Source organism: Mandrillus leucophaeus, unplaced genomic scaffold (assembly GCF_000951045.1).
Source record: "Mandrillus leucophaeus isolate KB7577 unplaced genomic scaffold, Mleu.le_1.0 Scaffold202, whole genome shotgun sequence".
NCBI classification, from domain to species: Eukaryota; Metazoa; Chordata; class Mammalia; order Primates; family Cercopithecidae; genus Mandrillus; species Mandrillus leucophaeus.
Genome location: NW_012102055.1, coordinates 4887043 through 4914405, shown reverse-complemented (window position 1 = coordinate 4914405; position 27363 = coordinate 4887043). Strand labels below are relative to the sequence as shown.

General features: G+C 39.8%; 2 protein-coding genes across 2 annotated transcripts in view; one reads left to right on the top strand and one right to left on the bottom strand.

Annotated features, from left to right (window-relative positions):
• The window catches only part of CFAP61 (cilia and flagella associated protein 61), a 317571-nt gene extending 307759 nt beyond the window's left edge, over window positions 1–9812 (bottom strand). The window contains exons 1-2 of the mRNA XM_011979531.1: window positions 9735–9812; window positions 5614–5792 (exon numbers count right to left, since the gene is read on the bottom strand). Of these exons, the coding sequence (XP_011834921.1) occupies window positions 5614–5756 (143 nt within the window). The 5' untranslated portion in view covers window positions 5757–5792; window positions 9735–9812. The remainder of the gene's footprint in view (window positions 1–5613; window positions 5793–9734) is intronic.
• Window positions 6394–27121, top strand: CRNKL1 (crooked neck pre-mRNA splicing factor 1). The gene is given in 16 exon segments (XM_011979532.1): window positions 6394–6460; window positions 9604–9932; window positions 9935–10036; window positions 11676–11828; window positions 12849–12940; window positions 13763–13921; window positions 14327–14493; window positions 16761–16939; window positions 18622–18792; window positions 19964–20155; window positions 20853–20912; window positions 21711–21791; window positions 22633–22872; window positions 24026–24127; window positions 24901–25149; window positions 26111–27121. Coding segments are annotated over 16 exon segments (2511 nt in total). The 3' UTR covers window positions 26279–27121.
• The last annotated feature ends 242 nt before the right edge of the window (window positions 27122–27363 follow it).

Here is a 27363-nt window from a genome sequence, read left to right as displayed (position 1 = left end):
AGGTCTTTCTTCTCTTCTAAGTATTTAAGATTGTTAAGTTCCCTCTAAGACCTGCTATTTTGTTCATCTATTTCTGCATAACAGGTTATCCCAAATTTAGTGGCTACCCTGTTTTATTTGCTCATGATTCTATGGGTGAGAAATTCAGACAGGGTACAGCAGGGGTATCTTTTGGGGTAAGAACCTCCAAGATGGTTTTTTTCCCTCATGTGTCTTGTGCCTCAGTGAGGGTGGCCCAAAGGGGCTGGGGTGCGCCGGGAAGGGTGACATGGGGCCTTCCTTCTTGCTAGAGGCTGGGCTCCTCAATTCTCCTTCCTGCAGACGCATGCTTCTCTCTTATGATATGGCCTCTCTGGGTGGTATGTCCAGTAGAGTAGACAGAGTTTTTACATGGTACTGCAAGGTTCGAAGAGCACAAAACTGAAAGCTTCCAGCAAGGGCTCGAACTAGGGTGAGGCCAGAGGGACCCAGGGTTCAAAAATGGAAGGAGCTGTTCACTCTCAGGTTCATGCAGGGGCCCTAGCTGGGAGTGAGTACCCAGGATGTCCCGCGTGCCTCCCCTGGGTCAGCCCTGCTGCCAGGCCATCTTAACACTTGGGCCTGGGACCAGGACAGCCCCACTTTCATCACATTCTATCGGGGGAGTCACAGGCTCAGCAAAGATGGAAAACGTGGAGACTACAGCAGGGAGAACGACACAAAAAGGCACAGGGAACACAGGGAGGCGAGAGAGTCTCCAGTGCTCTACCAGTTCTACTGACTTTCACTTTATCTATTTTAGAACTGTGTCATTAGAAGCATGTAAGTTTAAAGCTGTCTTAGGTCTCTCAAGAACAGTTTTATCATTATATAGTGACCCTCTTTATCTGTAGAGAGCTTTTCGTCCTGAACTATATGCTGTCTGCTGTTGATATAGCAATACTAGTCCTTGTTTTGGATGAGATTTGGGGTGGGCAAATCTTTTTTTCCTGATACTTTGACTTCAAATATTTCTGTGACTTTATACATTAGTTATGTCTCATAAATAGAATATCAGTTTTGTTTTGTGTTCAGCCAATCTGCCCATCTTAATCTTTTAATGGAAGAATTTTGTCCAGATGCATTTATTATGATTACTGATATAGTAAAACTTATTTTCTTATTCTGTGATTTTAATACATCCTATGCTTTTTGTTTCTGTTTTCCTGCTCCTGTCTTGTCCTCTTTTAGATTCAGGGTTTGTTTTAAATTTCTCATTCCATTTTTCCCTCTATAGATCAGAAGTTATCATCTCTACACCTATTCTTTTGATGATGTTAACCATGTTAACATATATTCCTAACAGTCTTTACTGTCTGTTCCAGTTATCAACTGATGTGTAATAAACTACCCCAAACCTTAGTGGCTTTAAGTAGCAATTATTATCTCTCACGGTTCTGTGGGCTGCCTGGGTTGAACTAAGCAGTTTTTGCGTGGTATCTCAGGCTATCAAATGGCAGCAATGGCTAAAGCCATCTGAAGACTCAGTGTCTAAGACAGCTTACTTGCATGGTTGGCAGCTGGTGGCAGTTGCCAGCAGGGAGCTCAGCAGAGGCTGTCAAATGAAGCACCCACAGGGAGCCATGTGACTGGAGCTTTCATCAGTGCGGCATCGGGTTCTGAGAAGGAGCACTTCCGGAGACCCACTGGAAGTTGCAAGACTTCTTATGTCTTAGACTTGAAGTCAAATAGGGTCTCACTTCTGCTGCTTTCCATTGGTTGCATAGGGCGAGCCATGATTCTCTGTGAGAACAGACTACACAACTGCCTAAGTGACAGGATGTGTGGCTTATGGGAGCTGGGGGAGCCTGTTTGCATACCACTTACCACGCCCTCCATCTTGAATAAAACCTGAAGAATTCTTTCATTCTAATCATGTTCCTCCCAATTTATATGATGTTTTTGTCCTGAATCTTAGTTTTAACATATGGTTTATACCTCACAAATCAGTCGTTATCAATATTATTGTTTTATGCCAGTCATACTTCTTCTTAGATTTACCTACATATTTGCCATATTTTTGTTGACATTCCTTCTTGTGTTTTGAGCTTTCCAGCTGAGGTATCCTCTGTTCTTCCAAGAGCATATTCTGAGGAATTTCCTCCATTCAGAGTCTATTGGTAAATGAGTTAGGTTTTTGTTTGCCAGAAAATGCATTTATTTTCTCCCAGGTCCCACTAGGAATTGTTTCACTGGGTGAAACGGTGTCACAATTCTAAATTGATGTTATTTTTCTCTCCATTACTGAAGATATTCTTCTATCTTCTGACTACTATTGTGGCTCCTAAGAAATCTATTAGTCTAATCTTTAGTTCTTTGCAGGTAACTTGGCTTTTTTTTTTTCCTCTGTTATTTTTCAGATCTTTTTAGTTGTAATGTTTTGCTGTTTCATTATGATGTGTTCAATTGTGGATTTCTGTGTATTTATCCCCTTTGGGATTCACTGAGTTTTCCAGATGTAAGAAGTGGTGCTTTCCAACAATTCTGAAAAATTCTCAGCCATTCTCTCTTCAAATATTCACCCTCTGGCTTCCTATTATCTCCTAAAAGTCTAACTAGACTAGAACTCATGCTTCATTCATATTTTTTCTCTCTGTGTTGAACTCTAGGTAATTTACTGGTATTGATCCTCCAGCTCGTTACTTCTGTCTTCAACTGTGTCTATGAATGATGTTTAATTCATCTACAGAGCTTTTAATTTCAATTACATTTTAATTTCTAGATGGTTTTTTTCACTTTTGTTTAAACATGATTATTCATTTTTATAATTTTTTACTTTTTTTTTTTTAAGACAGAGTCTCACTGTGTTGCCCAGGCTGGAGTGCAGTGGTATAATCTCAGCTCACTGAAACCTCGGCCTCCCAAGTTCAAGAGATTCTCCTGCCTCAGCCTCCTGAGTAGCTGGGACTACAGGTATGCACCACCAGTCCTGGCTAATTTTTTGTATTTTTGGTAGAGATGGGGTTTCGCCATATAGGCCAGGTTGGTCTCAAACTCCTGACCTCGGGTGATCCGCCCACCTCAGCAACCCAGATTTTTTTAGTCTTTAATCTTTTTTTTTTTTTCTGAGACAGAGTCTTGCTCTGTCACCCATGCTGGAGTGCAGTGGTGTGATCTCGGCTCACTGCAACCTCTGCCTCCCGTGTTCAAGTGATTCTCCTGTCTCAGCCTCCCGAGTAGTGGGACTACAGGCATGTGCCACCACACTCAGCTAATTTTTGTATTTTTAGTAGAGATGGGGTTTCACCTGTTGGCCAGGATGGTCTGGATCTCTTGACCTCATGATCTGCCTGCCTTGGCCTCCCAAAGTGCTGGGATTACAGGCATGAGCCACCATGTCTGGCCTTCTTCAATCATCTTTTTAAAATTACCTTTTTATTTTAGACACAGTAAACAGTTATTTTATATTCATTGTTTAATTTCATATCTGAAGTCTTCGGGAGTTGACTCTCTTATATAATTTCTCTTGTTGGTTCTAATGGTACATGTTTCCTTGTGTATTTATGATTTTTGACTGTGAGTTCATATTCTTTGCAACTTTATCTGGGGTTATTATTTGGAGTCTGAGCTGAAGCTGCATCCCTTCACACTTGATTTGCGTTTATGTCAATCAGTGTCCTGGACACACTACTAGCCTGTGACCATTTTTAATTAAATTCTTTCCTTCAAGATTTTTTTTGGACCACACAAATAATTAACATGGATCTCAAATCAGTGTGTGCTTATGAGTTCTCAGAAGAGACTTTATCCGCCTCTATTCCATGCTGAGGCTGAGTGAGCCCTCACTGTCCATTTGTATTTAGTGGGTTGTATCTTCTTCATCCCTACAATGAACATCCCAATTTTATACAAAGGGGTCACATGCTCTGCCTCCTTAGGCAGAGGGAGTAGTTACCTTCCGTTCTTTGCAAAGCTATCAAAACAGAAATATGAAGTTGCTATTAATAGAATGTGGCAAAAATCCTCAAGGACAAAGCTAGCATTGGTTCCTGTTTACCTAATGAAGTTTCTGATTTCAATTTGATAATGTTCCCTACACAGTCCTTAGCTTTTGTGTGTATCAACATTTTAGTTGTTTCCATCCAATGGACATCTTTAAGGTACTTAGTCCACCATAACGCCAAAAAATAAAATCATTTCACTGGTATATCTATTTTTTAAGCATTTTATAACTACTGTCCTACTGCCCTCTAGTAAAATTGTGCCAATTTATAATTACATTCATCAGGGGGGTAATTAGAAACTACAAACTTTAATGTCTTAGGCTGGCCTTAGCTTAAACATTTCAACTGTATTTGATATGAAGCTTTATGAAATCCAAAATATTAGGATATTTAATATTTTCAATAAAAATAATGACGAACAGGGTTGGGCGCGGTAGCTCACGCCTGTAATCCAAAGACCTTGGGAGGCCAAGACAGGCAGATCACTTGAGGCCAGGAGTTCAAAATCAGCCTGGCCAACATGATGAAACCTAGTCTCTACTTAAAAAAAAAAAAAAAAAAAAATAGCTTGGCATGGTGGCATGCACCTGTAGTCCCTGCTACTCTGGAGGCTGAGACAGGAGAATCTCTTGAACCCAGGAGGCGGAGATTGCAGTGAGCCAAGATTGCACCACTGCACCCCAGATCTGGGCAACAGAGCAAGACTCTGTCTCAAAAAATAAATAAATTAATTAAATAATGAGGAACAGATTCAAGGATATTTATATTCTGGCACCCACAGAAGGTCTATAAACAAACAAAACAGAGAGAAAAAAGATCTTTTAAGGAACAAATCTATACATATTTTAAAGTTCAGAAGAACATTTTAACAGCAGTGGCTGAGAACAAATCCAGGTTTCCAATGTACTGCTTGACCCTGGGCCAGCCTCCCATTCTCATCTGTGAGATGGACATGATACTGGCCACCTCAGAGAAGTGTCAGAACAATTAAATAACATAATGTTGGCAAAGCACAGAGCCTGACACAAACTAATTTCTCAAAATCTGGCAGTTAATATGATTAACTTGTTCTAAGTGACTCCACTAGTGAGTGAGGCAGCTGAGATTTGAACCAAATTTGTTTGAATCCAAAGCCCATGAGAAACCTTTTTGATTTGCATGTTGTTATAGGAAATGGGGATTTGTTGTTCCCAGAGATTTCTTGCTACGTGTTTTTTCACTGTGCAGTGAGCTACCCATTTTCTCACAATAAGCCCCATAAAGACAAAAAGGTAGGATCCTTTTCTGGCATGTCATAAAATTGATGAACCATCTTTTTTTTTTTTTTTTTTTAATTGAGACAGGGGCCCACTCTGTCATCCAGGCTGGAGTGCAGTGGCGTGTCTTGGCTCACTGCAGCCTCTGCCTCCTGTGTTCAAGTGACTCTCATGCCTCAGCCTCCCGAGCAGCTGGGATTACAGGCATGCGCCACCACACCCAATTATTGTATTTTTAATAAAGAAGAGGTTTCGCCATGTTGGCCAGGCTGGTCTTGAACTCCTGGCCTCAGGTGATTTGCCTGCCTTGGCCTCTCAAAATGCTGGGATTACAGGTATGGGCCATTGCGCCCAACCAAAATTGTGAACATTCTTGAACTTAGTTATGTACTTACAGAAGATAGATGATATTTAGCTTCCCAAACAGCTTGCAGGTAAATTTTCTAATAAGGCTTTTGATACAATAAATATCCTGTGATTCTGTTCTTCGGCAATGAACGACTTCTACCTTTCCTCTTGGAGATGTGAGTACTGACATTTTTTATCCTGTCCCCAAAAGAGAGAAAAAAGTCCACTATTAATCTGATATGACAAGCCAGTTTGGTTATAACATGCACAAAATTGGACATTAATTCAATTTCCATATGGTCAGAATGAACATGGTGTGAGAATGCTGGTGTGACACGTTTTCCCCTGGGTGTAGTCTGTGACGCTGTCACTGCAAACCAGCTGACGTTCCTCCATAGGAGAATGAAGTTTCTGAGAACGGGCCTGTTTAGAAGTTTCTGCAACTATATTCTTTGTTTCCAACAAAGCTGCTAAAAAAATTCTAACAATAGAATTGGAAAAACATTGAAAGGAATTATTTACGGATTAAGGGTCCGCTTATATTTAATCGGCCACGATGGCATGTGGTCAAGAGTTACTGGGGAAATATTGACAGCTGCTGCCTATGTTCTTAATAGAGTTCTCCAAACTGGAGCCCTGAAGGTCAGCAGTCTTGAGAGATATTTTGAGACCAAAAACATTCCGTAGTTAAGAGTAGGAAATGCTCGCAATAGGCTTCCTGAAGGGCCACCAGGCCCATTAACATCTTTGAGAGGTTCCATAATAAAGCAACTTGTTTTCTTTGTATAACCCAGCCTTTCCCACACTCTTTTGGAACAGAATCTCTAATGACAGCAACAGTGGAGAATCTACTGTTCCAGACGGACACTTTGGGAAATGCTGTTGACAAAAACGGTAGGTCACGAAATGATTTCAATTTCTCTCTCATTGTCTCAATTTCTGTAAGTCTCTCTTTCTTCTCTCTTTCCCTCTCTTCTTTCCTTTGGAGGGAAAACCATTTTATTATATACTAGCCAGTGAGCTCAAAACACGGAAAACAATGAAGGAGAAATTAATAATGTCTAGACTCCTATCAAAGCTAGCCATAAATATTGTCATTCCTTGTTTTGTTTTCAAATTGAAAGCAAAATTGGAATGAGACATCTTGTTTGTGAAACATATAAACTAATGCTACAAGTATATAAAAATTCTGAACAAAATAAGAAAGTATAATTAATTACATAACTGAATTTGGTAACAAGAAAAGAAGAAAGAAAGCGAGCAAGGGAAATTCTCCAACCAGGTGGCAATGATGTGAGCAGTACCTCAGGAAGTGATCAGATCTGACACAGGTTTTGGGGGTAGAATGGACCTCACTCCAAACAGAGAATTAAAAAATTAAACCATGCATCTACCTGGAACTTTGGAAGGGCCCCTCGGTAAGCAAGGGGGCTAGAAAAATTAAACTCACCAGCCCAAGAAAGTGACAAGCTTTCTCTACGCGAAGCTCTATGTAGAAAACAAAACAAAAATACTGCTGAGAAGTCCAAATTCTAGACTAAAGTGGGTATGGCATTCTAGTCCACATAATCTGTGTATTGTGGAAGTCACCAAGAACTTTAGATGATAGACTCTGAAACAGACTATAAACTAAGTATGTTTATAATAAAGAAATATAGAAAGAGAAAAGTCATGAAAAGAGAACAGGTCATTATTTTAAAAAGAACAGAACCTTAAAAAATGAAATATGTGGTTATTGAAATTTAAACTAAGAGGATGGATTAAAAACAGAGAAGAATAAAGAAAATAAACTGGAAGATACTTATGAATAAATTATCTAGAAAGAAGCACACAGAAATAGAAAATACAGAATTCAGTCAAGATACACGTAAGATAGAATGAAAAACATCTGTCTCATGGGAATTCCAAAAAGAATAAATGAAACATTTGAAAATAATTGCTAATTATTTTTAGTATTGATGAAAGGCATGAACCTTCAGTTCAGAGAAGAAAATACAAAGAAACTCCAAATATATAGTAGTAAAACTACAAAACCCTAAAAACAGAAAACTTTAAAGGAAACTGACAAAAGACAGACTGTCTATGAAAAAATAATTAGACTGACAGAATATTTCTCATCAGCAACATTAGACGCCAGTAGCACAGGGGTTAGCAAACTTCTGTAAAAGGCCAGAGAAAAAATACATTAAGCTTTATGAGCCACATGTTGTCTACACAACTATTCAACTCTGCCATTGTAGCACAGTAACAACCAGAGACAACGTCAGCACAAATGAGCATGAATGTATTCCCGTAATTTTTTTCAAATGTTTAAAATGTAAACTACATATAAAGTTTAATGTTAAATGTGTGTGTGTGTGTGTGTGTGTGTGTGTATCCCTAGCTCACTCACAGTCCATACAAAATAGTCAATGGGCTGAATTTAGTCTATGGGCCATAATTTTCTAACTGCTAGAATAGTGTTTTAAAAATATAAAGCGAAAAATAACCATTAACCTAGATTGATAAACCGAGCTAAACAATCCCTTGAAAATGAAGATAAAATAAAGACAATTTCATGCAAAGACTGAAAGAAATTCAAAGAATCTTGTAGAAAGAACTAGGAGATGGTATATTCTGAGAAGAATAAAGTTAAAATCAGAAAGAAGTGGGATGAAAGATTAAATGCTGGGAAATAAAGTAAACACGAATGTGTATCTACAAAAGCATTGATGGCAAAAAGTAAGAAGGATAACACATTTTTCCTTAAAAAAAAAAAAGAGAGATGAACTGAATTGCCAGACAACAAAAATGAGAGATAAAAGGATGGTGATCAGAAGCAAAGTATTCTAACATGTTTGTACGTTTGAGCAAAGGCAACAGATGATTAAATCAATGATTCATTTGGCAAATCAATTGTTTACAGTTACACATTTAAGGAAAATCACTCCAAAGAAACATCTTTTTAATATATTTTATTTTGTTAGGTGGCTTTATGAAAGTGATATAAAATCTTCTCTATTTAAATTTTGAAAAGTGAGATCAAATATCTAAATAATATGGTTAATAAAGAGTTATGGCAAAAATACTGATGTTGGTTATAACTGCAGTTCTAGAAATCTGCATAAATCTTTTTTTGAAAGCAATAGCTGCATTGGTAGACGTGATATTACTACATACACAATATATATTTTCCCCAAAAACCAAAAGAGCCTTGCAACTATGAAAATTATTCTAACAAATGTGCTGCCAACATTCACTCACAAATGTGTGTGAGTTTGTACATTTGTCCAAACTCATAGAATGTACAGCACCAGGAGTGAACCCCAACATGAACTACGAACTTTGAGTGATGATGATGTGTCAATGTCGGTTCATGATTGTAACAAATGTACCACTCTGGTGGAGGATATTTTTGAGAGTTGGAGGCTGTTAAAGTGGGGAAGAGGTATAATAATTGATAGCAGGAAGCTGTTGAGGGGGGAAATCTCCGTGCCTTCCACTTAATTTTGTTGTGAACCTAAAACTTCTCTAAAAATTTGTCTATTAAAAAAATTCTTTTAACTTTTGCTTAATTTTTCCGTTTTTGAGGGCAGGTTAAGTATTATAATAGCTACATTTACTGAGCATTTGTCTTTAATCCTAGTGAAACAGATGTTATTACCCTTGTTTTATAGTTGAGGACACTGAGGCTAAGAAAATTTGAGTAATTAAGGCACACACAGAATTTAAATATATTTCTTATCACAAGACTGAGTTGTTTTCTAGTTACTCTATTTTTTACTTTCATTTTGTCCTAATATCTGGCTTCTAAGTACCTTCTGTTATTTTTAATTCCAAGCCTTAGAGTTAATTATTTGGGCACAACTGTCCAGATACCAGAAACGAGGGGGCGTGGACCCAGAGACTACAAGACCTAGAATGCAATGCAGAGCCAGACAGCCTAAAAGGGCGGCAGCTCGCCCCTTCGCATACTGGGAATGGTAGTTTCCTCGCTCTCCCTTCGTCCCCCGCCCCTCGAGCATCCAGATTGGAGCTTCGACCCTACTCCCTTGCAGGGCGCCACGGCTAGACAGAGCCTCTCTTCCTTGTCTGGTCATCCCAGTTCTGGAGGCTGACCTGGGGATACGCCCTTGACGCCCTGAACCGCAGTCCTCGCGTCGCTGCTAGTCAGGCCGGCGCTACCCACCTCACGCGCAGCTCCAGGACGCCGCACTCCGCGCGCTGCTGTAAGGAGGACGCGCAGCCTGGTCCCCATGGAAACGGTGCCACGTCCATCACGGCGCATGCGAGAGGTCAAAGGTCAGCCTGGCGAGTTCCGCTTCCGATTCCGGGATCCTGTTTGTTGTGGGAAAGCTTTGTGGTTTCGGTGAGCTCTCAGACCGCGGATTTCTAGCTTTCGTGCGGGGGAGAGGTGCCCCGAGGTCCGCTGCTGCAGACATGGCGGCCTCCACCGCGGCCGGGAAACAGCGGATTCCCAAAGTGGCCAAGGTAGGCGATCGCGAGGGACCTTGTGGGAGGTGGCCCAGGAGAGGGGCATCCCTCAGCCCTGGGGGTGCCCCGGGCGGGAGACAGTGTTCCCGCCGGGGAGAAGGCTCACCCTGAGAGATGGAGAGGAAGGGTCAGCTGGTGGTGGGGCGCGGGCTCTTGTCATCGCGGAGCACGATGGGGTGGTTTTGCTGGGAGGAGGAGTGGAGTGGTTCAGTGAAGATTTACTGACCCAGGCACTGCACTGGGCGCTGGGAAGCTACGCTCGGACGCTGGCCAGAAGCAGTACTCAAAACACGAGTGTGTGTATGAAGACGATCTTGCCAGATGTTACTGAGAGGCAAAGTAGAATATGCCATGGGCGTGAATAAGGGGGTCGTATGAAGGGTTCCTGAAAGTAAATTTTGCTGAGGAAATGACCTTTAAGCTGAGACTTGAAGACTGAATAGGAGTTAGCCCAGCTGACAGCGGAGGGTGAGAGTAGACGGCAGGAGTAGTATAGTATCATAAGTTAATTAAACAGTAGATTTACTATCTGGTATTTCCCTCGATAGCTGATACTTAAGAAGTGCTTAATATGTGTCAGAATTTGTCTGAAGCCTTTACAGATATCCTCCCTCCAGTCTTTCTTGAGCCCAGATGACTCTCTTGAACTGGACGTTTACATAACTATTTGTCTGACTCGCAAAAGTAATGCATGTAGAGCAAGTAACACTGTGTCTGGCACTTAGTGCTTATTAAATATGAGCTATCACCATTATCATTACTCCACACGTGGCATTAAATAACAATTTTTATAATTCAGCTACGTACACTTTTATTGGGCATCACCGGTCCAATGGAAATACAGTGCACGGCACATATGAAATTTTAAATTTTCTCCTATCTACATTAAAAAGTAAAAGCAAAGCAAAAAAAGTGACATTAATTTTGATAATATATATTTTATTTGAACTAATGTATCCAAAATATTATAATTTTAACATGTAATCAGTATAAAAACTGAGATAGTTTGTTCTTTTTTTCATACTTCATCTTCAAAACCAGTGTGTGGACATTTACAGTCCACCTCAATTTGTGCTCACCACATGTGACTCATAGCTACTGTGTTGGACAGCACAGCTCTAAGCTACGTTAGACTGTAAACTTCTAAGACCTCAAGAAACTTACAGTCTAATGATGGGAACTTATTGAATAGTGCCTTTGACTTGAGGTTCTGTGAAAAACCATACCCACTTTTCCACCAGGGGCATTAAATAAGTTGAAGAATTCTGCAAATGCAGGTGGTAATGCTATTAATAAGATGTGCTACACATCTTGATAAACCCTCTGGTCAGAATTTTACCTACACGGCCTCAAAGTTTATTATTATACTCATCTAAAAGGGAAAACTTGGTATTATTTTTGCCACCTTTTTCTCTTGAGACTTTTACCTGTGGCTTTGTAGTAGATACCATGAATAAGAGAGAAAGCATAGTATTTTTTTTTCTTTTCAGTCTCATGGAGGAATGGGAACATGTCATACAAAGAGAGCATCTTGTGATAATACTAATGAAGTTCATATCCTAAAAAATGTATATTTGTTTCTTAAACCTCGTGTGAAGAGCATCTACTAAAAATAGAAATGTCTTGTTCTTAAAAGGTGAAAAACAAAGCCCCGGCCGAGGTACAGATAACTGCTGAACAACTCTTAAGAGAGGCCAAAGAAAGAGAACTTGAGCTTCTTCCACCTCCCCCTCAACAGAAGATCACAGATGAAGAAGAATTAAATGATTATAAACTAAGGAAAAGGAAGGTCAGTCAGTGTGGTATCTTTCAGTCCACTAATTGTTAAGAGTGTATCAGTCAGAGTTTGAAAAGCTGGTTGGATTCTGTAGGGCAAGATGAGGTTAGTGTTCCTAGACACATGAATAATGTCCTTCTGGTTACCAGATAACAGCATTTTTCTGAACTATATAAAATATGCCTTGAGTTGTCTGGTTAAAGTATAAAACAACTGAATCTGCATAATTTTTGGTACTGAATCAAAAATGGGTGGAAGTTTAGCAGGTGAAACAACAGACAACTGGAAGAGGGTATGCTTAGTAAGGCTGAACTGTGTACTTCTGTCTATACCACCTTCTGTGTTAAGAAATGAGATCTGGCCGGGCACTGTGGCTCATGCCTGTAATCCCAGCACTTTGGGAGGCCAAGGTGGGTTGATCACCTGAGGTCAGGAGTTTGAGACCAGCCTGACCAAAATGGTGAAACCTCATCTTTACTAAAAATACAAAAATTAGCCAGGCGTGGTGGCAAGTGCCTGTAATCCTAGCTATTCAGGAGGCTGACATGAGAATCGTAGGAACTCAGGACGCAGAGTCTGCAGTGAGCCGAGATCATGCCACTGCACTCCGACCTGGGCGACAGAGCGAGACTTTGTCTCAAAAAAAAAAGAAAAGAAAGGAAAAGGAATTGAGATCTGCAAAAGGACTATGAGAAGACTTTGGGATCTGATTTGACCTCTTCACTCTAGAATGTGGGACTGTTTTAAAGCATGAATTCTGTTATATATGAAATTCTGAACATTACCAGAGGACTTACGGGTAATAGTCAAAATATTTTTTATTAGGGACAAGCATAGACTATTTTAAAGTATCAGTTAGTTGATTGTAACCCTCTGTAGTGGATTTCTTATTCCTCAAGGATTCCAGGATGTAATTTCTCTTAAATATGAACAAAATGAATAACCAGTTTAGTACAAGACTTAAAATAGACCAAGGGTGCTGTCATTTTTAGTCATTTGCCCTTTGACTTGACCCTTTTTGCCTTCTTCCAGACTTTTGAAGATAACATAAGAAAAAACAGGACTGTAATTAGTAACTGGATAAAATACGCACAATGGGAAGAAAGCCTAAAGGAGATTCAGAGGTAAAATTGCTGAAAGTGTAGTTTTGTGTATAATGATTCATAGGTTAACAGATACCAAAAAGAAAAGAAGAAAAAGTTAAAGCACGGATAAAAGATTGTGCCTCGGGTAGAAATTGTCAACTATGGTTCCATGAAACCCTAGGGTTCCCTTGAGGGCCTCAGGAGCACTGGGGTAGAATAGTCCCGGAGGGAGGGGCGGGAGAGACTTTACAGATTGATCTTGTCAGCTGTAGCTAAAGTAGCACAATTTCATCTGCTTTCTATATATTGAGATTTTTTTTTTTAATGTTTAGCTGAAAACCAATGGCCAAAAAAATAAAAATTGCAATCTGGCCCTTCCTGTTGTCTCGCTTTCTGCATTCTCCCCTCATACCTCCTTCCCCCGCTGCGCCTGTGTACGTGCCACTCCCTGAATATATCATGTCTCCTTATTGTGAGGCTTGGCTGTTCTCCGTGCCTGGAATGAGCACCCCCTCCACACCAACCTTAGTTTCCTGGTAAATTGGAACTTTCCTCAAGTTCTTGTTTCTAGAGTTACCTACTACTTAGCCTTTTCCACCAGACATTTTCATTTCTTCCTCTCTGCTTCCTGTGCAGATCTTGACTATAACATAAATCACATTGCATTATAATTGCATGCATGTCTTTCTATAAGACTTTGTAAGATACTTGAGAGCATTATATCTTTTCATCATCTTATGCCCAGAACCTGGCTCATGGTAGACACCTAATAAAACATCAGGGCATTCCAGATAGTGTGAAATAACCGCTGCATGTGTTGTCTACACTACTTTTGATGCCCTGCAAATCTTGCTTCTTAAGGGCTCGATCCATATACGAGCGTGCTTTAGATGTAGACTATCGAAATATTACACTCTGGCTGAAATATGCAGAAATGGAGATGAAGAATCGCCAAGTCAACCATGCTCGAAATATCTGGGACCGGGCCATAACAACGCTGCCTCGAGTCAATCAGTTCTGGTAAGTTTCTGATAAAACAGCCTTTTGTAGACTAGAGAAGTTCCACATTTTCTGTATTTATTTTATTTACATGATGATAGTTTAATTTTACATCCTACTTTTTCTTTAAACATAAATGCTTTTTAATGTCCCATAGTCTGTTAAGTCATAATTGTGATGTTCTACAGCTATGTAATCAAAACTAAAATTTTGGTTGCAATCTTTTGTTCATAAGCTTCTTGTTGAACTAGGCAACTTTTAATAAAAAATCTTTTTTTCCAATGGTTCACCCTTTTTCAGATTTATATTTCAATAACAAAACATGTTCGATTTAACTTTTAAGAAAGATAAAATCTTAAATCTTCCTCCCATTCAACAATGGGAGAACTAAACCACAGCAGATATTTTCGGGTGATTTTGTTAAAGGTACAAGTACACATACATGGAGGAAATGTTGGGAAACATTGCCGGTGCCCGGCAGGTGTTTGAGCGCTGGATGGAGTGGCAGCCTGAGGAGCAAGCCTGGCACTCCTACATCAACTTTGAACTGAGATACAAAGAGGTGGATCGGGCCCGCACCATTTATGAGCGATATATCCTTTAGACGAGAACTGTGTGGTGCCATGATTGTCCTGGGTGCTGCTGCTCCTGTAGAGGTGTCTCATGGTCAGGACACACAGTCATTGACATCAGACTAGAAGTCAAGAATGCCAGTTTATCAGCTTCCCTATGTTTTGTAGGGAAAGAGATTGGTCAGAATGAAAATTTGTAATCTGGGTAATTAGTCTTTTCTAGTGAGAGTTTGGGTTTATTTTATTGTAGTGCTGAAAACTAATGTTTCCTCGTGGAAAATGATATTCCTGGGGGATTGTTTCCAGGACATCAAAGAGATGCCAAAATCGGAGATGCTTAAGTTCCTGATATAAAATGATGTAATATTTGCATGTAATGTATGCATAGCCCCCCATATAATTGAAATAATCTCTAGATTACTTATACCTAATGTAATGTGAATGTTATGTAAATAATTGTTATTCTGTGTATTTTAAGGTATAATAACCAAAAAAACTACATGTTCAGTATAGAAGCACTTTTTTCTCATGAATACTTTATCTCAGGTTGGTTGAATCTACAGATATGGAACCCATGGCTGGAGGACTAACTGTACTAAGGTTCTGGCTGCCCTTGCCAGTCCTGTTTTTCTAAGGTTTGTGTTGGTCATTACTACCGTTACTGGAGTTCATCAAAGGTTTACTGTTTATTGGCTGTGTGGCTCCAGTGAGTCATTTAACTCCTTTGAGTCTTCGTGTCCTCTTCTTAGAAACAAGAATAAAAACACCTTTGTTGGGCTGTTGTGAAGATTAAATGATACACATGAAAGCACTTTTAGAAACTGAAGTACAGTCATTCCTCATTATTCACAGATTCCATATTTGCAAAATCACATATTTGCTAAAATTTATTTGTAACCCCAAAAATCAGTAATTGTGGCACTTTCACAGTCATTTGTGGACATGCACACAGCATGAAGTCCAGCAAGGCGAGGCTCTGCCTTCTGGTCTTAACCTCGTATAACCATGCCCAGAGCTTGGAGACAGGAAGGGCCAGTGGCATGTAGTGCAAGGAGCTCCGGCCCTGGGGCCAGTTGGGGAGTTTGAATCTGTCAGTGGGGCAGCCTCAGTCCAATCACTTAACATTTCTGAATCACTTTTCTTACTAAATAATGAAGATAGAATCTGCTAGGATGAGTTCTTTTTAGGATTTAAGATGGTCATGAATGTGAGATTGTATATATACATGTTTCCCCTAGGCGCAGTGGTTCAGTACTCAATAATTAAGTGTTTGCAGTGACTACATAGAACATAACTACCACAAATAATGAGAATCAACTTTACAATGCAGTATTAAGATCTTTTTATTTTTTTACTCTTTAGGTGACAGTGTTAAGATCTTAATTATGTCTCGTAATTTTAATATTATTAGTTTGACAAAAGCTTTTATAGTACTTGCTATGTGCCAGGCATTATTCTAAGTACTTTACAAATATTGTGGTTTAATCCTCATAACAACCTTGCGGTGTAGGAACTTCTCCATCCTACAGATGAGGGAGCTGAGGCACGAGAGATTAAGTAGCTTGACTAGGTTCTCACAGGTGCTGATGGGAATAGAATGTGAACCTAGTAGCGCAGCTTCAGAACTGATGCTCTTAACTTCTTTGCCATATTTGAATGTATTACTACTTTGGAAATTAATGATTTATTCAAGGAAGATAGATTAAAATGGCAATTCAAAACTTTCTGCTTTGACTCTAGTTAACAGTTTGCTTTTTATAACATTTTTTTCTTAATTATTAGTTCAAGTATTAATATTTTAATATAATCGGTGCCATTTATTGAACAGACCATTATTGACTACTTACAGTGCTATGTTCTTTTGGCCAGAAAGGGTGCTAAGGGCTTTACATACATTTTCTCATTTAAAGCTGGCAGTAATCCAGTGAGGTTGGCATTATATTTCCCTGTTTACAAATGAAATAGCTGAGACTTTGACAAGTTTGGTGACTTATCCAAGATCACATGGTTGGTAACCTGGGTTGAGATTTTTCTTTGCTTCCAAACTCAAGTTTGTACCCACCACTAAAATCTTAACTAAGCACTGAAGGAAAATAGAGATGAATAGGCGTGGCCCTTCTCTCATGGAAGCCACTCTTTAGTTCTACGCTTTTGTGTGTGTTTTATTCCCCTAGAGTTGTAGTTTGAATTGTTGGGGTTTCAGGCTTTGGTATGGTTTTGGTGTTTACTTACTTACCATTTTTTTAAGCCATGCTGTTTTGCCTGGTATTTCCTTAATTCCCTTGCACTTGTCCTCGTGCACCCTGATGTTAAGAACTGGATCAAGTATGCCCGCTTTGAAGAAAAACATGCTTATTTTGCCCATGCACGGAAGGTGTATGAGAGAGCTGTGGAATTCTTTGGAGATGAACATATGGATGAGCACCTGTATGTCGCCTTTGCCAAGTTTGAAGAAAATCAGAAAGAGGTAAGTATAATTAACTTCATTGTACTGTGGAACAGCTTAGCAAAGATTACATTTTGTGCATGGTGAGTTCATTTCCATTTTTTCTTACTGACATATCCCTGGAGATGTTTTCAAAATGCAAAAAACACAACTTCTCACAGAGAACAGCGTATATATGTGACTAAGCTACAGATGGGAGCTGATTATAGATTGTATTATACCTGTCTTAATTTTATTGTGCTTTGTTTGAGAATTAAGTCTTTTAGTCTGAGTGCCCGTAAACTGAGAGCTAGTCTTTTAGCATCCCACTAGTCTTTTAGCTAGTCTTTTAGCATTTATTTTGACAGATAATAAATGTGGGAAACAAAAAGCATAAAGCCCCAGAACAGAAAACAAAATTTAGAATGGAAATAGACATTGCCCTACAAATAAGATAGTTCTTTTTTTCCCTTGTTCCTATGAAAATAGCTCAAATATTGAGAGGCTGAGGCAGGAGGATCGCTGGAGGCCAGGAGTTTGAGACCAGCCTGGGCAACATAGTGAGACCCTGTCTGTAAAAAAAAAAATTGAGTGGCCATAGTGGCGCACACCTACAGTCCCAGCTACTTGGGAAGCTGAGGCAGGAGTGTCACCTGAGCCTAAGAGTTTGAGACTACAGTGAGCTATGGTCGTGCCATTGCACTCTAGCCTGGGTGGCAGAGCAAGACCCCATTTCTTTAAAAAAAAAAAAAAAAAGGCAGTTCAAATAATACAGAATTGAGATCCATCCAAATACAGGTTTGAGCATTCCCAGTCTGAAAATCTGAAACTCAAAATGTGAAACTTGTTGAGTGCTGACATGACACTCGAAGGAAATGTTCATTGGAACGTTTCAGACTTTGGGTTTTTGGATTAGGGATGCTGAACCAGTAAGTATAATGCAAATATTCCAAAACTGGGAAAACATCCCAAATCCAAAACATGTCCAGTACCAAATATTTCAGACAAGAGATACTCAGCCTATACAAGGTCTTGCACAGACCATGCTAGGGAGTTCAGATTCTGTTCGGGCCAGCAGGAAGCATTAAAAGGTTTTAAGCGGACAGTGATTGGATATGATTTATATTTTAAAGAGAGCCTCTGGCTAATTCATGGAGAATATATGGGGGTGGATGGCAAAAGTGGAACCAGGGGAGACTAGTGAGGAGACTTTTGAAGTGGTCCAGGTAAACAGTGGAGCTTGATGGCTGGGGGCTGGGGACGAGCGAAGGGCTGTGTGGAAGAGATTGAAATGGCAGGGCATGTTGCAAGAGTGAATATGGAGAATGAGGGAAAAAGAGGAATTGAGGATCACCTGAAGGCTTTGGCATGAGCAAGTATGTGACTGTAGGTTAGGCCTTGCCTACTAAGATTGGGAAGATGGGGAGAGTCCCAGGTTGAGTGGGGAAGAAACAAGCTCAGTTTTGGACCTGTTTGAGATGTGCAGTAGACATCCAATTGGCAGTGTTAGTTAGGTAGACAGTATTAAATGTGGAGCTCAAAGCAGGGTACTGGTCTATCCTGACAGAGATACCTTCAACAAAATGGAGAAAAGCATCTTACTCAGGACATTATGAGGCCTCAAATTCTAACTTATAAGTAATATTTTGGTACATTTACTCTCCTACTTGTGACTGTCATGAGAATATTGTGTTATAGAAGGTAATCATCCTGTCTGCATTTAGTTTGAAAGGGTACGAGTGATTTACAAGTATGCCCTGGACAGAATTTCAAAACAAGATGCCCAAGAACTCTTTAAAAATTATACCATCTTTGAGAAGAAGTTTGGTGATAGGCGGGGTATTGAAGATATCATCGTGAGCAAACGGAGATTCCAGTACGAAGAAGAAGTAAAGGTGAGCGCTGGTGTGGATGGTCAACTCTGCAGATAACCCAAGATGTGCTCATCAATACTAGCAACACTAAGATGAATCATAGCAAGTTAGCACTACCAGTGATTAATCTCTTGATGATGTGCCTGTGATCAACTGGCAGCTATTTCAGACAAGTAGGAATAAACAAGGCTGATAGAAAAGGCAAGCAAACAACACTTGGATTTGCTCTGCCACTTACATGTTGTAAGTTATTTTGTTGATTGTTGACTGTGTGTAGAACTGGAGCAAAAGAAATGTGGACTCCATTCGAGCTCATTGTTGGAAGAAGGTGGAAGAGTCAGAGATTGGTCCAAAAACCTGTTTTGCACATCACCTTTGAGCTTAACTACCTGAACAAAAGATGTATGCTAGACAGGGTTCCATTGGCATCTCTTTTTCTGTAATGTACTATTTTGATTTCAATTCAAAGATAATAGCATTTTCCTTCAGTATTCTGCTATGTATTTAAAAATACTCTTGCTTAAAAATTAGCCGGGCGTGGTGGTGGGTGCCTGTAGTCCCAGCTACATGGGCGGCTGAGGCAGGAGAACGGCATGAACCCGGGAGGCGGAGCTTGCAGTGAGCCAAGATTGCGCCACTGCATTCCAGCCTGGGCGACAGAGCCAGACTCCATCTCAAAAGTAAAAACAAAAATAAATAAAAAATACTCTTACTTAGTCAAGTTAATTAAGATACCTCCAAGCAAAGGACTAAATCTGTTATTAAATGTGGTGGTAGGTTAGCAAGATATGTGAAAGATGAATTACTGTTAATTGGAAAGGCAAGTTTAACAATTGTGAGCATGATATAATTCTATTGTTGTTACAGACATAATGATACATAGTCACATATTTAAGCAAATGCATTGGTAAGAATAGGCATCTAATTCTTGACTATCATGAGAGTGATGACTATAGATGAAGGGGTCCTTGCTGTGGGACACCTGGCCAGTAATCTAACCTCTGTATTCCTGTGTCTTTTCTATTTATGCAGTCTCAGGGATGGTGTTTTTAAAATGAGAGAACATGTAAAATTTAGAAGAAAAGGTGCTAAAATATAGAGAGTCGGCCTGATGCCTTTTTTCAGCTTGCTTAACCTGGCAAGTGCAGCTCTTGGTTTTGTTTTTTATTTATTAAACTGGTTGTCTTTCTAGGCGAATCCACACAATTACGATGCATGGTTTGATTACTTGCGCTTGGTAGAAAGTGATGCAGAAGCTGAAGCCGTGAGAGAAGTCTATGAAAGGGCCATTGCCAATGTCCCACCCATTCAGGAGAAGAGGCACTGGAAGCGCTACATTTATCTTTGGATCAACTATGCACTCTATGAAGAATTGGAGGCAAAGGTGAAAAAACAGAATTATGTGTCAGCTGTTAATGGTTTCCTCTCCTCTGTATTCACAGCTCACCTATTGTGGATATTTATAATTCTTGAAACAAGGAAATTTAGTTTTAAATTTTTATGGGCTTCTGTTCAAGCCATACAGTTATATGTTCACTCTGCAACATTTTAAACTCTCTGTGCTTGTTATGGCCACACGTGAGGGGCTTTTCTTATTTTGGTTTGATTTTTACTTGAGGCACAACAAGATATCACTTGGAACTTGAAAGAGAACGGTGAACCAGCCCTTAGTTTAGTTAAATATAGTTTCCTGAATTTGCTCATTAATAGGGGTAATTATGGCTAGATTATGCATTTTTGCTTTTAGGAAAAATCAAGTGGCATTTTCAGAAATCATTTGTATTAACCTTCTGGGTTTGATCTGAGACTACGAAACGTCTTTGTTTCTTTCTGCCATCAGGCAAAAAGGCTTTCTACAAAGAAGGGCTTAGAGCTTCGTGTCTTGTTAGTGATTCTTAAACTGAAGTTTCATGGCCGTTCATACTTTAGATCATAAATCAGGGTTTGCAAGTAACAACTTGTGAAACATACTCAGTTTTGGGCATGTACATTTTTACTAGTATCAGTAAAATTAGTAACTAGTAAAAGGAGTGTTAGCAGCAGACTTCAGTATTTTGTGAAAATTTCTTATCCTAATACAGGATCCTGAGAGGACAAGACAGGTGTATCAAGCCTCTTTGGAACTAATTCCTCACAAAAAGGTATGTTTGCTCTAAAGTGTTCCATTTCAAACAGGTCAGAATCCTCTTCTGTTACTTGTGAAGTAATTCAGTGAAATAATATTGATTGATAAAATACTTCCCTGACCCACCATGGACAACATAAGTAAAACTGAGATACGCGCCTTGCCTCTTAAAACAGCTCACAGTCTAGGTCGGAGGACTGCCTGCATTGACAAACAAAAGAAATTCAGAGAAGGCTAGGTAATTTGAATAGTCTGAGTGGAGGGAGAAAGATTTCCATGCAGAGAGCACACAACATGTGTCGGGGACACAGAGGCAGATTTGTAGGTAACAGTGAGTGTGTGCATGCCCAGATCAGTGTGCCCCTTGTGTAGATGGTTGAGATGTTACCTCTGCCTTGTTTCCCAGCACAAGAAACAAAACGTGTTTCCTTCTGTAGAAGTGTTGACAGAGTTACTTTTCAGAATAGAGGTAGGACATTCTGCCCACATACAAGCATGCCTACAAAACGAAGTCTGTTCTGAGTAGAGGCTACCGTGCCGTGCAGTACAGTACGGTATTTGGATCATGATTCTGAGGAGAGGCTACCGTGCCAGGCAGTACAGTACAGTATCTGGATCATGGGATGTGGGTTTCTAGCTGTTGTGAAATGAATGTGGTCTTTTTTGCTTGTAAATAAGCAGAGTACATTCCTCTTCCTCTGACGTTTTAGAGAAATAGAATTACCAATGGCCTTGGTTAATTTAAATTTACTTTAATTCAATTTAATTTGGATGAGGCTTTTAAGCTAGATATTTTTGTGCTTTTGTTTTCTAGTTCACATTTGCCAAAATGTGGATACTGTATGCACAGTTTGAAATACGACAGAAGAATCTGTCATTAGCCAGAAGAGCATTGGTAAGTAAAGAAAGGATCAAGATGTCTGATTAAGTTCTATGAGAAAGAAATTAAAGTCTTGGTGCTTGGAAGTTACACAATTCCTACTTTAAAAAGTGACAGAAGTATTATACCTTTATAGTCTGGGACATGTTAGAAAACATGCATCCTCTGTAAAAATACTGACTAATAATGCATAAATTATTCTTATTACCTGGGGCAAATTACATTCTGTTTCAATATTGGAAACTTCTCTAGCTACCAGTTACTAGATCTTTCCACAGACTAGAATTGGTAATCTGATCCTATGCAAGCTTTTTGGTGTATTAAATGCACTTTTAATTGTTCTACTTTTTTTTTTCCTTTTTTTTTTCTTTTCCTGTTTGTTGGTTTTTTTTTTTTTTGAGACAGGGTCTCGCTCTGTTCCGCAAGCTGGAATGCAGTGGCGCGATCTTGGCTCACTGCGAACTCTGCCTCCTGGGCTGAAATAATCCTCCCACGTTGGCCTCTCAGAATACTGGGATTACAGGCATGAGCCACCATGCCTTGTCCTTTTTATTTATAGGAGGTGTTACGCATCTGACATCCATATTCCCTAGGAGATCCTGAGAAACTTTCAAATCTTATTTAGTTGCCCAAACAATTCTGGAACACTGCCTCTTGCTGAATGAATTAGAGGAGTTTCCTTCAGCCTTTTGTCAAGAATCGGTAAACATTGTGATACCACAGAGGGAAAGAACCGTAGGCCACGTTGACTTTGCAAGATTCTTCCTCAGCAGAGGACAGCCTCTAGGGCAGTGCAATAACTGCACAAATTGAATCCACTACAGTATCACAGTGGTCTGGTTATTTTATTTTCCAGGGAACTTCCATAGGCAAATGTCCAAAAAACAAATTATTTAAAGTTTACATAGAGTTGGAGCTACAGCTTCGAGAATTTGACAGATGCCGGAAGCTTTATGAAAAGTTCCTGGAATTCGGACCTGAAAATTGTACCTCGTGGATTAAATTTGCTGAATTAGAGACAATCCTTGGTGATATTGACAGAGCACGGGCAATCTATGAATTAGCCATCAGTCAGCCACGTTTAGACATGCCAGAGGTGAGCATCTCAAGTCAAATACCATTTTAAGATACTTGTTTAGTGTTACTTTAGATGACCATCTAAATGTGGGTGTATTTTAGAGTATAAAGATGATCTAGCTAACTTAGTCTCTTCTGCTCAGATTAGGCTTGTATGTAGAAAGGTGACTGTCGGGGGCAGGGGAAGTACCCCTCCTGTTAGATACCAGAACACAGTAGACATCCAGGATGATGCCCAGGATGAATTGGGATATCGTGGGGGTGGGTGATGCCCCTCTCCAACAGGGAAGCCTAAAGGGGCTGGGGAAGACGCCAGGCAAAGCAGCAGCCAGCAGGCTGGCCCACCTGGAGAACAAGGGGGATGGAGGTGGGAACACATATCCCTGTATTCTCTAAACCAGGATGTCCTTGCAACTACTGTTGTCACTGTCCTGAAAGTTGTCGCCTGCCTTCAGTAGTTAAGCTTGACCCACAAGGTAGCACCAAACCACAGCTAGGACCCATTTGAATCTCACAGGAGCTGTAGAACTCACCCAGTTGTTTTGTTAATCTCATGCACTGACATGACCCCGCATTTAATGGTTTGGCCCCCTGACTGCGTTAAGGCGGAGCTTTGGGTATCACTGAGTTTGTCAGTTGTCCTCAGCTCCTCCACCAGACTGTCAGGTCTCAGGTGTCCAGTCCACGGTTTATTCATCCTTATGCCCTGCCAGGCTGCACCGAGCCAGTGCTCACCTGTTCAGTGAATGCTTGTTGCATTGAACTCTCATAATAACAAGGAGTGTACAGTAGAGGTAAGGACATACATACTGGCTAACCTGGGCCTATTTTCTCTCCGGAAGCTCAACTGCATGTAGCTGGAATATGAAAGAGTACCTGGGAGATGCTTGGCAAGTTTCTCAGCTCTTGATAAGTCAACCATTTGAAAAACTTCCAAAGAGAATCTCTAAGACTGAATCCAAGGCCCTTTTTCTGTAATCTGAAATTCTAGCCAAGTTTTGGCCAGCTTATAGATACCAATGTTATTTGTCTTATCCACATGTGTTCTTTAGTTGTTCTGTAAAACTCCTATGTTCCTAGATGTAGGTTGTAGTGATACTTAAGCTGTGCTTTGGCTGGGGGCATGCTGCTTTGCAAATGTCAAGACTGACCAATTTACTTGTCTTTCTTAGGTGCTTTGGAAATCATATATTGATTTTGAAATTGAGCAGGAAGAAACGGAAAGAACACGAAACCTTTACCGACGGTTGCTTCAAAGGACGCAGCATGTCAAGGTATCCTTTTGCTTTGTAGATGATCTTTCATTTTGCTTGAATCAGCAGTCCTGAAGAAAATACTGTATTTCGGTATTTTAAGTGTTTGGGGTTTTTTTTGGTTTTTTTTGTTTTGTTTTAAATTACTTCCTTGCTTCTTAAGAGAAACATGAGTCTCAGAGGACTTTCGAATGTTAAGTTTATACCAGGTCATTGTTTATGTTGCATGTGAATAGCTTGGGTATCACAAGATTGAAAAAAAGTTAAACTCTTTTTTTTTTTTTTTTTTTTTGACAGTCTCGCTCTGTCGCTAGGCTGGAAGGCAGTGGCGCAATCTTGGCTTACTGCAACCTCCGCCTCCCGGGTTCAAGCAATTCTCCTGCCTCAGCCTCCTGAGTAGCTGGGAGTAGAGGTGTGCGCCATCACGCCCAAGCTAATTTTTCTATTTTTAGTAGAGATGGGGTCACCTGTTGGCCAGGATGGTCTCAATCTCTTGACCTTGTGATCTGCCCGCCTCAGCCTCCCAAAGTGCTGGAATTACAGGCGTGAGCCACTGTGCCCAGCCAAGTTAAACTCTTTTCAAGAGTTTAAAACTATGTCAGACATTTAACTGTAGAATGTAGGATGACATATTTTCAGTGTATTGAAGAATATATTCATTGTTTTAATCTGTGAAACACTAGTAATGAACACATCTTTCTGATGTCATTAACTGGGAATTCGCTTTATTATTACTGCATTAGTGTCTTCTGAGTGACATGGTTAATTTGGTTAAATAATAACTTTTTTTAAAGGTATGGATCAGCTTTGCTCAGTTTGAGTTGTCTTCAGGAAAAGAAGGAAGTTTGGCTAAATGCAGACAAATTTATGAAGAAGCTAACAAAACCATGCGAAACTGTGAAGAAAAGGAAGAGAGACTTATGCTGCTGGAATCTTGGCGAAGTTTTGAAGAGGAATTTGGAACAGCTTCAGATAAGGAGAGAGTAGACAAACTCATGCCAGAGAAAGTCAAGAAGAGAAGAAAGGTCCAGACGGACGATGGGGTAAGATCTCTGCCCTGGGACTGTTCATCTCACGTCACATGAGTAGAAACACATCTGACTTTGAAATGTAGACTTTTAAGTGGCATATGTACAATCTTAGAATGGAAGCAGACCACCTGGAGTAGGAGATGGTTGCAATCTGGCTGTTATGGAAACACGGGGTAGAGCATATGGTCCAGTCAGAGGTGGAGAATGAGAAGGGGTTGGCAAAGGTGTTTTGGTGACGGTTGAGTCTGGGAACTTCATGAAGTGTGATATTTTTAGAGCATTAAATAGGAAGTCAGCGTGGAGGAAGACTGAAGCGAACTTTCAGATAGCAGCCTATCCAGAGAAGGCTTGTAGGCGATAAGAAGGAGTTTGGTGGGAGTCAGTGAAGGCTGTTTTGCATAAAATGACATGATGAGATTGCTGGCATCTCATACTGGTAGACTCAAGGGGCTTAGACTGGAGAAAGAAGACCCATCAGGAAGCAGTTTTTATAAGCTGAGCAAGACATGGAAGCTGGAACTAGAACAGGGCCACAGGGTCTGTTAGAACAGTATTTGGAAGGTGAAATCAGTGACTGATAAGAGGTGAGGATGGGAGGGTAGGGAGTTGGAATAATAATGCACAGATGTATGACTTTTGCTACTGGATGAATATTATGTAAAAATCGTTAAACATTTTCTTAAACCTAAGACTACACAATGTAGTTGGAGACACTGAACATCTTGGTTGGCTGTAGAAGAGCTATGCTTAGATTTTTAGAATTTTTTTCTACCATTTTAGTTCTCACTGAGCTACAGTTGCTGCTTACTCACTCCCAGTCTTTCAGACCCAGCCCTTGTTCTTTCTGTAGTAGACTTTGATGTTGTTTTGTAAAATGGAGGTAATCCTTCGGATTTCCAGTAAAAAACCTTCATTCTGATATGTGAGTGTATCACCCACGTTTGCTTATCTTTTCATTGTTTTATTTCTGTAGTCTGATGCAGGCTGGGAAGAATACTTTGATTACATCTTTCCAGAAGATGCTGCCAACCAGCCTAACCTCAAACTCCTGGCCATGGCCAAACTGTGGAAGAAACAGCAGCAGGAAAAGGAGGATGCTGAGCACCATCCAGATGAGGACGTCGATGAGAGTGAATCCTGATCTTTTTTTCATATTGACAAATGTTTTGTTATTTTTATAAATTAATTGTTTGGAACTCTTGTGACTCCTGGAAGTTCTTACATATTTCACCAGTAAGAAACTGATTGGTATCTTTGATAGCTACTTTTTAAGTTATTTTTTAAATGCTCTTGGGTTAGCTAGGGGTGGGGATTGCAAGTAAAGGACTTTTTTAACTGCTGGATTTCTTTTTCCAACTGAGTCCAAACTTTTCTAGCGTCTGTCCACATCATGCATTAGAAAATGTAATTAAGGTAACATTCTACAGTAACTTTTCACGTCATAACCATAAAGATAGTTTATGCATTCATCTGAAATGTGTAACTTTTTCATGTCTTCAGAGTCACAGACTTGAGTTCATTTCCCAGCTCTGCCACTCGTGATTATATAACTTAATTTTCATTTTCCTCATTCACAAAATGGGCCAATACTTTGACAACTCATTTTGAAGATTACATTATAAAAGGAATATACCTGGTGGGTGCATAGTAAGTGCTCAGTAAAGTGTTTGTTCTAAGCCACTTTTAAAAATAGTTTCATTCCTTGTAGAATTAAATGTGAGTGGATTAATTTACCTTACCTTATTACTAGTGGCCAGTTACATTAAGTGCTTTTTAGAACATTATTTGGAAAAAAATTTGCAGTGATTCTATTTCAGGTTCAGAAAACATTGTTTACCAAGAGGAATTTAGTCTAATTTCAGTTAGGCACTCATCAGTTCTCCAGAGCGACTTTGTAATAGCTTGTTTAAAGAATAATGGCTTGTTTACATGTGTGCTATGAAAAATGATGTCCCATGTTCACACAAATTTGGGAAAATCTGGACTAAGACTTAAGTCTCGCTAATCAAATCTCTTTACAGTTAGGCTTCTGTACATTATGTATCTCCGGTAGCAATGTTGCTATATTATTTCCCAAACTCAGTGGACAATGGAGTAATTTCTACCTAGAGTACCAGTAAACATCTCCCAGTGTGCTATAGTAGAAAATGTCGGCCGGGCGTGCTGGCTCACGCCTGTAATCCCAGCACTTTGGGAGGCCGAGACGGGCGGATCTCGAGGTCAGGA